This window comes from Emydura macquarii, unplaced genomic scaffold (assembly GCF_026122565.2).
Source record: "Emydura macquarii macquarii isolate MOO-44397 ecotype Brisbane River unplaced genomic scaffold, CSIRO-AGI_Emac_v2 contig_1644, whole genome shotgun sequence".
Taxonomy (NCBI): domain Eukaryota; kingdom Metazoa; phylum Chordata; order Testudines; family Chelidae; genus Emydura; species Emydura macquarii.
The window spans coordinates 7369976-7385964 of NW_027131781.1; the positions used below are offsets into that span (position 1 = coordinate 7369976).

The window sequence follows — 15989 nt, forward strand, 5'->3', positions numbered from 1 at the left end:
CAGGCCATGCTGGTGGCTGACAGCTTCAATTGCTGCTTCTTCCCCATTTCCGAGGACTTGCCCTGGGTGAAGGAGACCAGCTGAGGCCTCTCTCCCTCTCCCTTCCCACCAAAGAGATTGGAACCAGTCCATATCTCTTCCCCCTTCCCCTTCCCTCCCACCAGAGAGAGACTGGGACCTCTCCCCATGTTCCCGCCCTTTCCACTCGAGAGACCAGGAGACACTATGAATTTGTGGTGGCATCTATGGCCAAGGGAGGACGTGGTGTTGAATTTGCATGGTGTGGGAAGTTCCCTATTAACAAGAACAAGGGCTTTGGCAGATACAGTTCTTTCCTGTCCAAGATGATTAAAAAGAAGTGATTCTGATGATCTGTTCAAACAGACGAATTTATTAAAATATGTGCAGAATACTGACTTACCCTCTTTTCTGATCTCTGCAGGAACGTTGCTGATATTTAGTTCCTCAATATCCAGCTGCCAAAGATTAGCCAGCTGTCCAAGTTCTGGAGGGAGTTCTCGGATACCAGGATTACTGTTGGAAAATAAATAAATCAGCCAACAAGAGGGCCTTGTAAGTATGTAGCAGCTGTTATGGGGTCCCATATCACACAATTCTGTCTTGACAAAGATCTGCCTCTCTTTTCCATTAACATTTTCATAAGAATACTCAGCACTTCCAGAGGGATTTGCATCTTCAAAGTGTTTTGTAAAGTTTAATTAATCCTCACCGCACCTTTGTGAGGCAGGTAAGTATTATCATAGGTGAGGAAACTGGGGCAGAATGTTTCAGGCTCAAGGCAATAGAAGGAGACAGAGGAGGCGTCAGGATTAGCATTCAGGCACACCAGCTTCCAGTTCCGGGCTCAGACCATTAGAACCGCCTTCCTTATTCTAGAGTTTAGAGATTAAAATCTCCACCTTAATTATACAAATGGGCTCCATCATATAAGGTGCTGAGTGCCTTCAGCTCCCTTTGACTTCAAACCCGCTCAGCCCCTGCAGTTCGACTCTAAGGCGACGTCTACATTTGGAGATTGGGGTGTGATTCCCATCTTGAGCAGATATACTTGCGCAGCTCTCATCAAACTAGCGTGCTAAAAACAGTAACGTAGATGCAGTAGCATGGACAGCGGCAAGCGGTGTCTAGGGCTACCTACACTGAGTATGCACTCATGGGGTCTGGGCGGGGCTGTACTTGGGGTGGCTAACCTATGTTACCGCGTCTATGCTGCTATGCTAACTCAATGAGAGCTAGTATGAACCTGTCTACTTGAGCTGGAATCAATCCCCAGCTTGTAGCATAGCTGTAGCTTAAGAGAGAAGGTTGGTTATCAAAGTAGCAGAGTAACAATGTGGCTTTTCACAGCATGTACTTACTTTCCTAAATAAAGTTCTGTTAAACCTTTCAGAAGGCAAATGGACTGGGGGATGGAGTCTAGCTGATTGTCATTTAGATAAAGGACTTCCAGAGAATCACTCAGGAATGCCGGGAACTCCAAGAAGGAACCTGAAACAACACAAGAGAAAATACACACAACGATGAAAGCAAACGTAACATTCCACAAGGCTCTAGACCAATAGCCCTTGGTCTTAACATTTCAGTGAGGTCAGTAGGTAATGGAATTAGTTACCAGGAAGCAACACGTGCCAAGCAAGTCACCGCCAACAGAAACAATGGTAATAAAGCATTCAGGCCCAGATTATGACTTTTACAATCACAGTACTGTTGGAGTTTGGACTTGTGTGCAAATCCCCAGCAGTGCAGAGTACCGAGGAAGACAAGGTCATTGGTGGGAATGTGTCTAGAAGGACATTTAATTTTTCTTTCTTGGTGGAGCAGCATGTGTTCCCTTGCGGTTGGTCAGCGTCTCCTTTGAGATGCATCATGGTCTAAGCAATGACACCTACACCCAATCCAGCCCCATAGCTTGCATACAAGGAGCACAAGCACTGGGGGGCATGTCTATACTGATGGCGGCAAAGTCGCCGCCGTCAGATCGATCTTTCTGGATTGATTGAGCGGCCAGTGACTACAATGTAGGCCCTCACCACAGGCAAAAACAAAAGCAGGATTTACTCAGGGAATCCAGACGGAGGAAGAGAAGAAGCTGCCTTGATCTTGAATGATGCTGCACAATGAGCCATTTTAGACTGGCAACCAGTGAACGACAGAATGACATGAGCAAGATTTCAGACACGCTATATGACAACGACCACCATTCAATGCTACGCCCTGACATGTGACTATGATGAAGATATGGATACTTTTTATAACATTCTGCAGAGCCTCATCAACGAAGTCCCACGCCCTGATATTTTCATTGTTATGGACGATATGAGTGCTGTAGTGCGGCAAGACAATCATGACAGGACAGACATACTGGACATTGGTGAAACTGGCTCACTTAAGAACAACAACAGTGCACACTTTCTTGCATTATGTCAACTGAACCATCTTATTGTTAGAGGGACACTCTTTCCTCGTAAACCATCATAAAAGAATGTGGTTCTCACCTGATTGCAAAAATCAAATAGAACCTTTTTGTATAGGAATAAAGTTCTGATCATCACCTCAAGGCATTCATGTAGACAATGGGCAGGTGTAGGCAGTGATCATCAACTATGCATTGCCACCATGGAAATGAAATTGAGGAAAGTGCCAGTAAAGAAAATCACACGAAAAATTAACATCTTTAAATTTGAGGATGAACAAATAAGGAATGATTTTGAATGTCAGCTTTCAAACAAGCTTTCCCATATGGTGGAAACAGTCTTTTATGACATAGGAAAGGCATGGGAATCCATCAGCAAATATTAAACTAACATAGCAGAGTCCATCCTTAGGGTTAGCAATGCTAGGCAGAAAAAGTGGATTAGCAATGCTACATGGGATGCTATTGCAGAAAGAAAAGAGGCTAAGCTAAATCTACTTAGTGTCTTGCGACAAAGGAAAGTAAAGAATGAAAAGAGGAATAGAGCCAAAAAGAAAGTGGTAAAAACAAATCAGCCAGGAAGGATAAAAGGGCATATATCAATAGATGGACAGTGGAATCAGAAATGACAGCAATGAAAGGAGACCTGAGAACACTATCAAACTGCTAAAAAACTTGCAGCAAATTTTAGCCACATTAGGGAAGATCCAATAAAAGATAAATAAGGGAAAACCCTGACTTCTTGAAAAGAAGCAAAAGAAAAGATGGAAGAACATTTCTGTGACACCCCTCCCCCCACACACACACCAGAAATAACATTTTATTTTAATAATGTAGAGAAGATGGCAGGGCCTGATGTTTGCTGTGAAAAAATTACTGTGGATGAATTAAAGTAGCCATCGAAAAATTAAAGAGAATTAACCACCAGGTAAAAATCAATTCACAGCAGTACTGTTTAAGGCAAATAGAGAGAACAGCATGAAAATTCTGCTATGCCTCTTCAATTTAGCATAGGAGAGAAAACACACCCCAGAAGAATGGAATAGATGATACTTCTTCCAGTTCCAGGAAAAGTCTTCTGTGCAATTACCCTAAATAGACTTAGCAATGCTACAGAGAACAAACTTAGAGAACAAGAAGTTGCTCTTCACCCAAATTAATCTTGTGTAGACCAGATCTTCATCCTTATTAATATCGTAGAGAAATACAATAAATGGCAACGGTTTGTATTCGTGAATTTTGTGGATTTCCAAAAAAGCATTGGATAATGTAGACAGGGAATCACTGTGGCAGATAATACAAAACTATGTAGCCCCCAGCAAAACCATTCAAATGATTAAAAATGGGATGAGAATGCTCAACGTGCAGAAAAGATAAACCAGGAGCTAATGGACTGGTTTAATGTTAGCCCTGATGTCAGGAGAGATTGTATCTTGTCCCCCACTCTCGTATGGCGTCGCTGTGGACTTTGTTATGTGACAGACTTTCAGTATGGAATCAGGCATTGCATGGATACATGGTGAGCTTGGAGACTTTCGACTTTGCAGACAACATTTGTCTTATAAATAAATCTGCTGAAGATATGCAACAAAAGGCAGATGGTCTTGCAAATTCTACCAAGCAAATAGGTCTTGTTATCAATAAATCAAAGATGGAAGTTATGAGAATTAATCAATGATTTTATCTACTTGAAAGGTGAAGCCTTGAAAACCTTTAATACCTTTACTTAACTGGGTATCACCATTCATGATACTGGTGATTGCATTTGATGTAAAATCCAGACATAAGGAAAACAAGTGATGTATGTATGAAATTTAATACAGTAGGGAAGTCCAACGGGTTTAGCAAAACCACCAAATTTAAGATCTTTAGAAGTAACATTCTAAGTGTCCCCCTTATATGGAGTATAGTCCTAGAAAAATACTAAGTCCATTGCCGTCCATTGCAAACTGAACAGCTTTCAATGTAGGTGTCTGCACAGAATATGCGAAGTAAAACAGATTGATAGAATAAATAATGAAAAAGTCCTAGAATGGGCACAACAGTGCAAGCAGTACAGAAGAAAAGATGGAGATATTTGGGACATACCTCATAAAAGGCTACCTAAACAGGCATTTCTTTGGTGAGCACATGGCAAGAGACAGACCTAGAGGCATACTCCATAGCACTGCAAAGGCTGAAACGGCATTATTACATCTGAATATAAAAGACGTGCGGGAATGAACTCAGGATAGGGATGACTGGTGCAGTTTGGCTTATGCTTTATGCACCTGATGGGGCAGGAAGAATGAGAATGATGATGATGATGATGACCGTGACAACTCCTGCTTCCTCAAGAACACTACAGTTACATTTCCTTTAATGTGCTCTTCCAATTAACAAAAAAAAATTGGAGGAACTGTACCTAAAGCTGACCCCAAAACAGAAAAGAAAATGGCAAACATATTCTTTAAAAAAAAAATCCTTCCAGCTCTAATATTACAAGCAGTTAGGCTTTGTTCTAGGATCAGTGAAGGCCATAATTGCCTGTTAAGGGTGGTATGCTCTTTTAGGCCCAGACCGTAAGATCAGTGGGACCATTTGTGGGATGGGTCAATGCGAGTGAGGGTATCACAACCTGACTCGGTTTTCAAATGAAAATGATCTTCTAAATTACTTTAGATTCACAATAGCTCCACTCCTGGGTTCAGTTCACTCATTTTTTGACTCACCATGAATTTAATCATTTTAGTGTTTATTGTTCCTCTTTAGTATGGCTGGATAGAACTAAAGACACATAGATTCAGTCCATCCTGGACACACAGGAGTAACTACCAATAGCAGCAATGCCCTCAATTAATTTCCTAACCCTAGATAGAAAGGTCTGTGCTATGTTAGAACCAGGCTCGAGGTTTATGAATTGTAATGATTTATTCATGAATTATGTATGGCTTTTCTGGCTTGAGTTTGGATTTTCTGTTAAAAGAATTCCCATCCTAAAAATATTTTTGGAAGGGTAAACTACGCAAATGTAACCACATGCATAGGCAAGAAGTTCTTCTGAGTTTTATCAACCTAGTGTACTAAATATCCCTAAATGATCCTCTGTAAATAAGTTCCTAGACATGAGTAAACAGTTTACCTGGTAAAATTATATTAAATATAGGCACTTTTCCTAGGGAGCTTTTTGTACGAAACTGACGCTTTCTGACTTCTGTCTTCACTAAAGGTCCTTTAAACTCCTGGTCACATCCTCTGGCCTCACCCAGCTGCACTTGGGAGAGGAGCAGAAGCTGGGAGACACAGGTGATTTTACTCCATCTTTGTGGCTGTCCAGTCCTGACGCCAGCCAGGGAGCTGGTTTGGCTCCCCGCCCAAGTTTAGTCACATCCAGACACCCACGTACCAAAGGGGACATTCTAGCAGCTAGGCATTGTCAGAGAGCAATGGTGCGCAGGCCACACCCCCTTTCACTTGGCTTCAACCCCTTTATTGGGGGAAGGGGTTGTTATGAAGAGGGGGCAGTGCCAGCTCAGCATTGCTTGGGGGTCCCATGGCACAAGGAATCCCGAGGTAGCTGGTTAAGCCGGCTTTACGTCCCTTCGCACGGCCAGAGCAGCACAAAGGACCTGTCACTCTCCAGTCATGGCCAACCCCTGATGCTTCAGATGAAGACAAAACCACTCCCAGAATACATCTGGTCAATTATGCCTCAGGAGGGAAATTGCTTCCTGACCCCTGCAGGTGACCAGCTGCATCCCTGCAGCATGAGATTTTATTATAGTCTTTGTCTTACTGCAGAGCTGCAGTTGTCATGGGCATGTTGAGGGTAATGCTTTTGCTTTGTCCATGGTCCATGAAGGAAGGGAACAAGCAGAAGGATTCATTCATAGTGCAGTGAGGTGAGACTATCTGGCAAGTGGACTAGTCTCATCGGGATGTCCAGGCCAATGTTAACGATCACCACAAAACCTAAATTCTATTCCATTCCGTGCAATTCCCCGGGGACACTCTAAAATGCACCATCAGAAAGGAACTCCCAAAGGAGAACGCAACACATAACAGCGCTACCTGGCTTAAAATAAAAAAACAAACAAACAAGAAAAGCAAATTAATCCCACAGAGATTAACAGGGATCAGTGTGGATATCTTCAAATGGTCTTTTGAACTTCATGGGATTTCACGGGTGGTAATGCAGAAAATCTCTCGCCAGACCTTTGGCACACAGCAAAACCCATCTTCTAAGTTCAGCCACATAATTTTATCACCCATGGGATCATCTAAACATCGATTCATTTCTCCATCTCCGTGAACCAAGAAGCTAGAGTGACCAGCGGCCCAAGCACTTCGGTAATTTGGGCACAAAGAGAGGGACTGGTAATTCAGTGAGAGAAGAAGGTTTCACCCATTCTGTAGCCATGTGCAGATGGGCTAAACCAGTTCTATGGTAATGTGTACATTAAAAGCATTTGCCATCTTATTTAAATGTCACTGCACTAGAAGTTGCAGCCGTGCTTATGCTGACCACTCATCTGCCAGACTCCAAGAGGATCCCTGCAACTCACCCGGCATAATCAACCATCTCCTTCCCAGGAGAAGAGGTCGTCACATACATACCTGCCTCCGTGCCTGCTCGCACTCGGCTTCTTGTGGTAAAAAAGGAAATCCTCTTTGTTTTGAACCCCTCGTCACTCCTGCAGTCAAAACAAAACGCACAAAGCGACGCTTGAAAAAAGACAAAGCCACATTGGAGGACGTACCTGGGAACTAATACTGTTGTGGGCCCAGCCTATGGGAGCTCAGCATCTCGTAGGATTTGGACCTTTGCAAGGCTTCATAATGTCAGAGCCCAGCTTTACTGGTTACTTTCCCTCTGCAAGTGGGAGATGATCTGAGTTGCCAAGTTCAGCAGCAGTTCTGAACTCCACCAAAACTTGGAACTGCCTGGACCCAAGGTTTTTGGTTCAGACTCATCTCTGCCATTCAGCATATGAGCCTAGCTCTGTGGCCTTGTAACGATTCGGTTTGTGAAATGCACACTTGACTGTTCTCTTCACCGGTATCAAGGGTTGGTAGATTGTCAAATAGCAAATTAAACAAGCTGCATAAGAGACTCTGGAGAACAGAATTGAACTGAATGCTGCCTTTTCCTGTTACAGTCAGTGCTCCTCTGACATGATGACCCATGAATGTTATTGTGGAGACGGATTGAGACATTTCTTAAGCATTTATACATCCTTGTTTATTGACATTCCCCACGCAGACTATTGGCAGGGCAGATCATAATGACTCTAGCAAAGTTGCTAGGCATGCACCCAAATGAGGTGCTGAATATAGAAGCTTGAGGCGCTTATGTGCATGCTGGAGAAGGGAAAAGACCTGCAAGTCTGCATATCAAACATCTTTAGAACATTTTCTACATGGAAAAAATATCAATCCTAATTTTCCTTTTCTTTGCTGAATAGCTAAAGTCATTAGTGTAACCATGGTCTAAAGGCCTGTTACATTTTCATTTAAAAAAACAAACAAAGATTATTCACATTTTTCAAAACACGTGCTCCCAAAAGAAATACAAAAAAAGTTTCAGCCCAGACAAAATGTTTATGGTTAAGATAAGCTCCCCACAAATAAGCATTTGTATTGGTAAGTCGCTCGAAGCCAAGCATGGTTCTACATGTTATTACTACTAATAATTATTCATTTATGAAATAATGTAGTGAGCTATATCCAAAGAAACTATTATTCATATTTTTTCAATGCCACAATTATACAAGACATTTTGGAGATGTAAAAGAAGATGTGATCCTTGGTGTATGGATAACTATATGCTATCTATAGAGAATTAATCTAGAGAGTCTGTAAAAGCATTGGCACTTTCTACAATATGTAAGGGATAGGTTTTATTAATTTTTTAATCTTTTGTTTAAATTTTAGCTCTGACACAGATTAAAAGAAACACTTACTTTCCAAACTGATTCTTAGAAAGATCCAGTGATTTAAGTTGTCTGCAAGTCCACTTATCTTTAGAAGGCAATGAAACTAACTGATTTCCCAGGAGCTTTAGTGACACCAGCGCCTGAAAGAGGAATAGTCAGCACTTAGAAGAAGCAATCTATTAAACAGGCAGAAAGAGGCTTGCTAAGCACAGCTGCTTAAAAACCAGGAAAACTAAGAAAGCACTTCTTATGAACATAGATACTAGCTTCCCAGCATATAAACATTTCCCTCCTTAACTCTCTCCAACACACACCTTTACTGCATCTCCTTGTACAAAGCAACATTTAGCCCAACACAATTACTGGCTTATATGCTGAAAGATTCATTTAGAAATTCCAAAATTAGGAGGACATTTCAGCTTTGTTGTTAATGAAATAGTCCCATGTCGAAAAGAGATATGTTTCATACACATACTATGCCATATGTTTGTCATAGGTGTTGCATACGTGTGTGGACAAAGATATGAATGGGTCCTCTCCTATTAATTCATCTATCGTACTATATATTATCTTGTATAAATCCAAATGTAAAACATGTGCCAACTCTATAGTAGAATCTGCATATACTTTTTTACATGTGGTTTAGATTATTAAAAGTGGAAGGATTTAAATTTCTTTTCACTGTTTATACTATTACTACCGGTTTACTGTTTACTTGTACGCAGATTGGACACTGATGCTAGACAGATCAGTTTCATTTGCTGGCTCTCATGCATTAAGAAGCACGATGTAGATATGGTAAAATTCCAAATACCACAGAGTTTAAATACAAGCTCCCTCCTACAAATGTAACTGAATTTTTTTTTTAATTGATTTATGCCAGATTTTGTAAACCTCCCCATTCTCCCTCCTTGCTTTAAAAATAAATTGGAGGCTAAAGCCATTTGACTGCATCCCTTTAGTAAAATGAAAGTAGATTTTCATCGAAGAGATGCTCTCAAAATAGTAAGGAAACAGGACAATATCCAAAGGCACCTTAAACTGCTTTTAAAAGCTGGACAACAAGATAGACTTCAAATACGTTGGCATTGGTTGGAAAGTTGGAGATGAGGGGTCCCCCATGGAATATTTCAACTTTTCATTAAAAAAATGTTTTCGGCCTAACACTGAAACTTTTGGGGGCAAAATGCTTTTGGTTTTTCAACAAAATGTCAACGTTTTCCAAGAAAACATTCGTTTCGCCAAAGTTGGGTCTTTTCCATAGAAAAACAGCTTTTGACTGAAAATTTTCGTTGCGTCCTAGTCAATACATCCCCTGACGTGAACCGAGTTAAGCAGGATTTTACTCTAGAACTGCCAAATTCTTTCTTGCATAACTCCACTGAAATTAGTGCAGTATAGCCAAAGTCAATGGAGTTATGCCAGCAGAGAATTTCCACATCCCATACATCCCATTAAAGTTTAGTGTCAGTGCTGCAGACCATTTAATGGGTTATGTTGGCATGGTGTGGAAAGTACTTAATCAAGCCAGAATAATGTAGTCTCGTTAAGTGAGGCTGTTCCTCTGTGATATGTTCAAATGGAAGAATAAGAAATCTGAATGTGACTGGGGGAGCAGACTATCAGCAGATGAGTAGGTCAGTACTTAATGTGTAACAAGCACCCCCACGGTGACAGGACAGGAGCATACCAAACCTTCGACAAAATGCTGGGAAGGTCAAATAAATACATAATAGTGTGAAATATTAGAGGAGGCCATAGGAAGGGAACCAATGAAGGAGCATGCTGAGTCAATTTAAATGCTGGAATTGAACAAGAACAGAGGCTTCCAGGGAAGTATAAACAAATTAAGCATACAGGGCCCTCCCCCGAATTTGGTCAAAATCATTGCACATTTGGAATTAACCTCAGTTTGACAAGAAGAATCTGTCTCCACCCAAAGTTTTTTGCCAAGTTTCCTACAGGTATCACCACACAGGTTCCCAGAATGGTGACTGTCCAATGGCAAGGTTTCAGGGGGATGAGGTGCTGTCAGAAGTGAGAAATGGATCACAGTGGGTAACTTCCTTCTCTTTTCTGCCACCACACACAATAGGGGAACTGGCACATTGTTTTAAACAGAGTGGAAAAAACTACCATCACTTCATTATAACAGGGGTTGCATGAGCCAACTTGTAAGGGATCTGGAAAATATGACAGGGCCATGCACATGTCCATTAGAGAAAGGTTCCTGATCTTTCTCCAAGAAAGATCAGCTTCTCTAGAGAAGTGACCCATGACTTGGAAAAGTCCCAGTTGCTTTGGAAAAGGGAAATAGGCTCTATGCTGACAAGGACTCTAGTTTTCACCTTGTGTAGGAACTTCTGTGTTGCGCAAGAAAGCGTAGAACATGAGCCAGTTTAGCGTCCTATCACCATGTCAGCTCTGAACAATTACGTATCTAAATCGTATTCTTTACCGTGGGCTAGATCCTGACTTTAGGTCCAGCCCTGAGCAGTGGCATTGTGCCAGAGATGCTCCTCTGAGTCACACTTCCTCCTTGCTCCTGCGGGTTGGGACAGTAATTTACTGCTGGCCGGGGAATGTGTGTGTGAATGAGGGATGGCACCAAAGTTCTGCCCATTTCCCACCCCTCACCACTCTAGGGAGGGTGCAAGTGGGTGTATAGGCCCATTTGCTCCAATTCTCCCAGACCCAAGATGAAGGGTTATTGTTCCTACTTCCTCTTAGTCCCTCCTGCAGCAGGTAATCACACCATAGCCTGGGTAACGTGGGCGAGTTGGCACTTTTGTATGTTACCTGATTAGGACTAAAGAAACAGAGATGGGAGCGGGAGTTATCTAGGACATCCGACTGCCTGTTGAAGGATGCCAGCTCCCAACTCACACAGCCCATGTAGAATGTATTCAATTCCACTTAGACAGGCTGCCCTGGGAGCTATCACATCAAGCACACATCCAGCTTCCCATAGACAAAATCTAGAGCGTAAGATGAACTGTAACCCTGGAGCACCACCTAGCGTCCAGCACTTGATGTGTCGACTGAATCGTCTCCTCCCCCCCGCTTTGTATTTTTACTATCTTCAGAGAAACAAAGTGATGTTAAAGTGAAGCTCCTCTGCTTGAGAGCCGATAGCGCCGAGATTTCGCCCTTTGGGAGAATTGCCAGAGGGGGGAAACGAGGAGCAGAAACCATTAAAAATATATTGTATGAAAAGGACCCTCACGTGTGCAGAGGTCACTGATAGCCTTGTGTAAATAATAATTTAGAAAGAAAATGATCTTCTCCGTTCCTATTAGTGGGAGAAAGCCTCGGGCATCCCCAGAGCACGCTCCTCCTTTCCCCCTGTGGGCATGCCACTGGGAGCAGGCTAGATGAGAGGGACTGGGGAGGGAGGTGCAGAATTATTCTCAGTGGCACTCACTTTGGGAGGAATTCCAGTGAAATCAGGGCTGACTGGGCTGCCTTCTCTTGAAGGTGGTTTTGGGGAAATGGCCTATTTTATCTTACACCTTCCTATCAGATGTTTTTCCAGCTACAACTGCTCCCTTGGCATCCAAGCACACTGACTTAAACAGACATGGACATGTGCTGTCACCACCAAATTTTCCACGCTGGGTAGAGCTGTGAAAACCTTGGCACTTTCACAGACATTTTCCTTGGTTTTGATCCGCACAAGACTACCCCCTGCGCTTCACAATCTGAAAGGGAAGCTCAGCTGAAACCGCTGAGTTTCGCCTTGTTTCATGTCGAAACCACAGATTCTGAACAAGTGGGGAGCAAAACCATGAATCTGTCCTATTGGCCCAGTGTTCGCACAAAAGGTCTGTCAAACACAATAACCCTTTCAATGCACGCCGTCTGCGCTTTGAGTTTGTAACTGACCTTAAACCAGGTCTGTTCCATATGCTACCAGGTTTCAAAGCAAGTATTTCACACACCATTAATGTGGACCCAATAAACAACAATAGGTTCTACTTATATAGTGCTTTCTGGGCCAGATTAGCAGAAACTGACATTCTCTCTTGCACCCGTAATTATCTGTGGGTGCAATTCAGACCACTCGGATGTCTAACTCTGTGCCTTGCAGCTACCAAATAGAGGTTGGCTTAAAAAAGTGTGGTCCAAAAGACACAAAATCGCAGGCACCAAAACAGCTCTCAGGGAATCCAAAAGCATGTTACAAACCAATGCGCAAGGATCATTTGGGCCATGGCTAAAGTGCACCTTCGGGGAAAACGGGGCAGCTATTTAATATTGCACAGAAGCCCTGCACAACAGCTCTGCACAGGAACTGAAGGGACCTTATCCAACTGAACACACCACGGGCATCTAATCCCTTGTTCATAATTACACGCGCATTGCAGTTTGTCTTTCTGTCCTGAACAGGTTCTGTTGGAAAAGCTCCATGAGAGTTTTACACTTACTTCAAGCTGGAAGAGTCCCGGTGGAACTTCTTTTAGTGAGTTCTCAGAAAAATCCACTTCTTTGAGGTGATTTTTCCAGAAAACAATCCATGTGTCTGGGAGGGACTCCAGGGAATTTGTAGATGCTTTACAACATTTCTGGAAGCATGAGAAACAAAACACTAAGACAACAAATTCTCAGATGCATCTATCTTTAAAGAAACATGCTGATCAATTGTCACATGTTTTATACATTAATACATTTGACTCATGCAGTCTGCCTAGTTTTTGTCTTTTTTTTTTACTAAGTGTAACTACTGCATACCAAGGAATTGCACACATCTCGGTCTAAGCTCCCATTCTTGCAAGTCTAATTCCAACCAACGTCCAATAAATGCTAAAAGCACACATTTAATCGATAGGCAAATTCATTTTTAAGTATATGTCTTTTAAAAGTTACTCTGAAGTCTGTCACTTACTTCCCCCCAGAGATTTACATTTAACCAACAACACACCATCTTAAACGTGTTATTTTTTACCACTCTCCATTAGATACTGACATTTCTCTCCTCTATATAGAGGATATAAAATGACAATGACACATGGGTGCTGATGTCTCATAATTTATCCCCTGGTTTGATTGAAGTTAATCTGAAGGAAGGCTGTGGGGTTTGTAACACGACCCAGAACATCCTTCAGCTCATATAAGCAGGGTCCAAGCTGATTACTTTATCCATGGGAGTGGTACCATTGACCCGAATGGGAATATTCACATGAAATGAACCACATGAACAGCAGTGGATCTCAAAAAACCCACCCTCAGAATCCAAAAGATAACAGCACCCTGGTGCAAAGGGAAACCAGCTTCTCTGCCTCAGACGCTGGATAGTGTAATGTAATGTAGCACATCTCATTTCTTTGCACTGTCCTGTAAATGGAAAGCTTCACTCAGCCTTTTGCTTTCAGCAGAGCAGTTTGACCTACCAAGGGGCAGGCCCACGGGTCTGGAAACACCTTCAGGTTGTTTCTGGAAACATTGAGGCTGTGTAGGGATTTGAAGCAGTAAAGGAACAGCGTGGGGAGCTCCACCAATCTGTTGTCAGAGATATCGAGTTCCTGCAGTTTCCTTAAGCCAATCCAATTCATTGCTAGAAAATACAAAACACCACAAACTTAGTGAGGGGCTGTCACTCGGGGTCTGATCCTGCAGGGTGCTCAGTACTTCCTGGGTGTGAGTCAAAGCCCAGTGGCGTCAGTAGAAAGACTATTGACTTGAGTGTGCTTTGGTTAAGACCCCAGAGCTGTACTAAGCACCCTCATAACCCCCATTGGCTTTCGCGGGTTAGGGGTCAAAGGACGTTTGGGTTCCCCTTGCAAGATCAGGCCTGGGCGTGGAAAGCATAACCATACCACTGATCCCCGGAGCTCACATACCACTGTCCTCATCAAACAACTTTTCCATATTGTTTTTGGTGGCGATGAGTTTTTGAAGTTTTGTGAGATGTAGGAATCCGGAAGGGAGAATAGAGAGCCTGTTGATGGACACATCCACCTCTAGCAACCTAGGCGTGTGGAAAAACAACCAACAAAAGCATAAATAAAAGCATGAGCCACGACTAATACTGTAGCAAGACATCTATTTTTAGCGCCAATTGGGCAGAGGTGGGACGTGTTCTCACAGGCCAGGACAAAAGCCACACTTCAAAACATGAACCTCCCGACGATTAACTTGGAAATAATCGTATTATAAAGTACGGTCAGAACTTTGAGCAGTGTACATCAGTCTTTGTACACTGAAAAGATAAACCGAGATGCTCTCAGATATGCTCTTTATCTATCTAAGGAGCATAGGTTCATTGGGTCTCTTCAGGTTTCAACCTGTCACGCGTGCACAACTGATTGATCTGAAATTGGCCTTTGCACTTGCCATCCTGTGATGTAAGGATACGGCACACACACCTGGTGCATATAATTTCATCAGATGACTGGACACTGGGCAGTTCGGTCAGCTGGTTGTCAGAGAGGTTCAGTTTCCGGAGGTTGATCAGTCCCCATGGAATCACGGATGGGAGAGTGGCCAGGCAGTTGGCAGACAAATCGAGCTCAGTTATCTGACACGAGATATCGATCAGCCAGTCCAGATCCACCCAAGGAAGCTTGAGATTTGACCAGCTCACTGACAGAGCCTGTACGTCAAAGAAAGAACAAAAAGCCATTTTAATATGACTCACTCGCCTTATGGTAATAAACCAGGGCCTGTTACGATACTGACAGATCGTCAAGTGACCTGTAAGTGCTTCACTTTCCATGGAGCCAGCTTCTAGGAACCCAGCTGACCCAGCTATGAAATAATGCATTGGTACCAGAGGCCTTGATCGTGAAGCTGCTCCGTGGGCGCCATCCAGCAACCCAGCACCCAGCCCAAGCAGTGGGCCTGGCATCTCTGCAAGATGCTGGTGGAAAGGAACCTTCTCCACGTGGCTGTGGAATAGCTACAGAGCTGCTCCACTGAGGCATTCCACGAAACCAACACACTCCTCTCTGTAGGAGGCAGGATAGATCCTCGACCCTCTGTCCCATCCTATACCATGCAGGGAACGCCCCTGGAGCTGGGCTCTATGCCATTCAGGACGCATTCAGATGCCTCCGTGTTGGACACAGCATGAGAACCACGGCTACATACTGCAAGCCCTTCTTAAATCCCAGCTTCCCCATCACTTTCCTCTTCTGTATCTTGAAACTATATTTGGTTCTTCGCCAGGGGGATCCTCACACATGTGGATGTACAGGCTAGATTTCCTCCACGTCCTACAAGGGCTGGTTCAGAGCGGTGTGCGGAGCAGGGGCAGGATTGCATTTCTATCTGAGACGTGTGGCGGAGAGGATGGACGCTCAATGAGTCCTGCCTAAGGGCTTGTGGAAATAAGTTGGTGCAAGCCCGTAGGTTAAAAAGTGCCATCCACCCGTGTGGCCAAACTGGGGTAAGCTACCCTAGTGCAAGTCACACCCACATGAGAGGTCTGTACCACTGCGACTACATCAGTCTAGCAACACCAGTCCAAAACTGCCCAGGATAGACAAGCCCTAAGAGAGGGTTCCCATTATAGGAGATTAGCAGCAGTAGAATAAGGTTTATCACTGGTGTGCTGTTTGCTAGAATAATAAATAAGATTTGCACATGCATCATTAATTCTTTATCAAACCTTGGAACATCACCAGCTCCAAACCATTACA

At 43.1% G+C, this 15989-nt stretch overlaps 1 protein-coding gene across 1 annotated transcript in view; it reads right to left on the reverse strand.

Annotated features, from left to right (window-relative positions):
• LRRK1 (leucine rich repeat kinase 1) overlaps positions 1–15989 on the reverse strand; it is a 103262-nt gene that overhangs the window by 41428 nt on the left and 45845 nt on the right. The window contains exons 8-15 of the mRNA XM_067556095.1: positions 14715–14941; positions 14190–14317; positions 13740–13903; positions 12777–12914; positions 8377–8489; positions 7031–7107; positions 1380–1509; positions 422–534 (exon numbers count right to left, since the gene is read on the reverse strand). Of these exons, the coding sequence (XP_067412196.1) occupies positions 422–534; positions 1380–1509; positions 7031–7107; positions 8377–8489; positions 12777–12914; positions 13740–13903; positions 14190–14317; positions 14715–14941 (1090 nt within the window). The remainder of the gene's footprint in view (positions 1–421; positions 535–1379; positions 1510–7030; positions 7108–8376; positions 8490–12776; positions 12915–13739; positions 13904–14189; positions 14318–14714; positions 14942–15989) is intronic.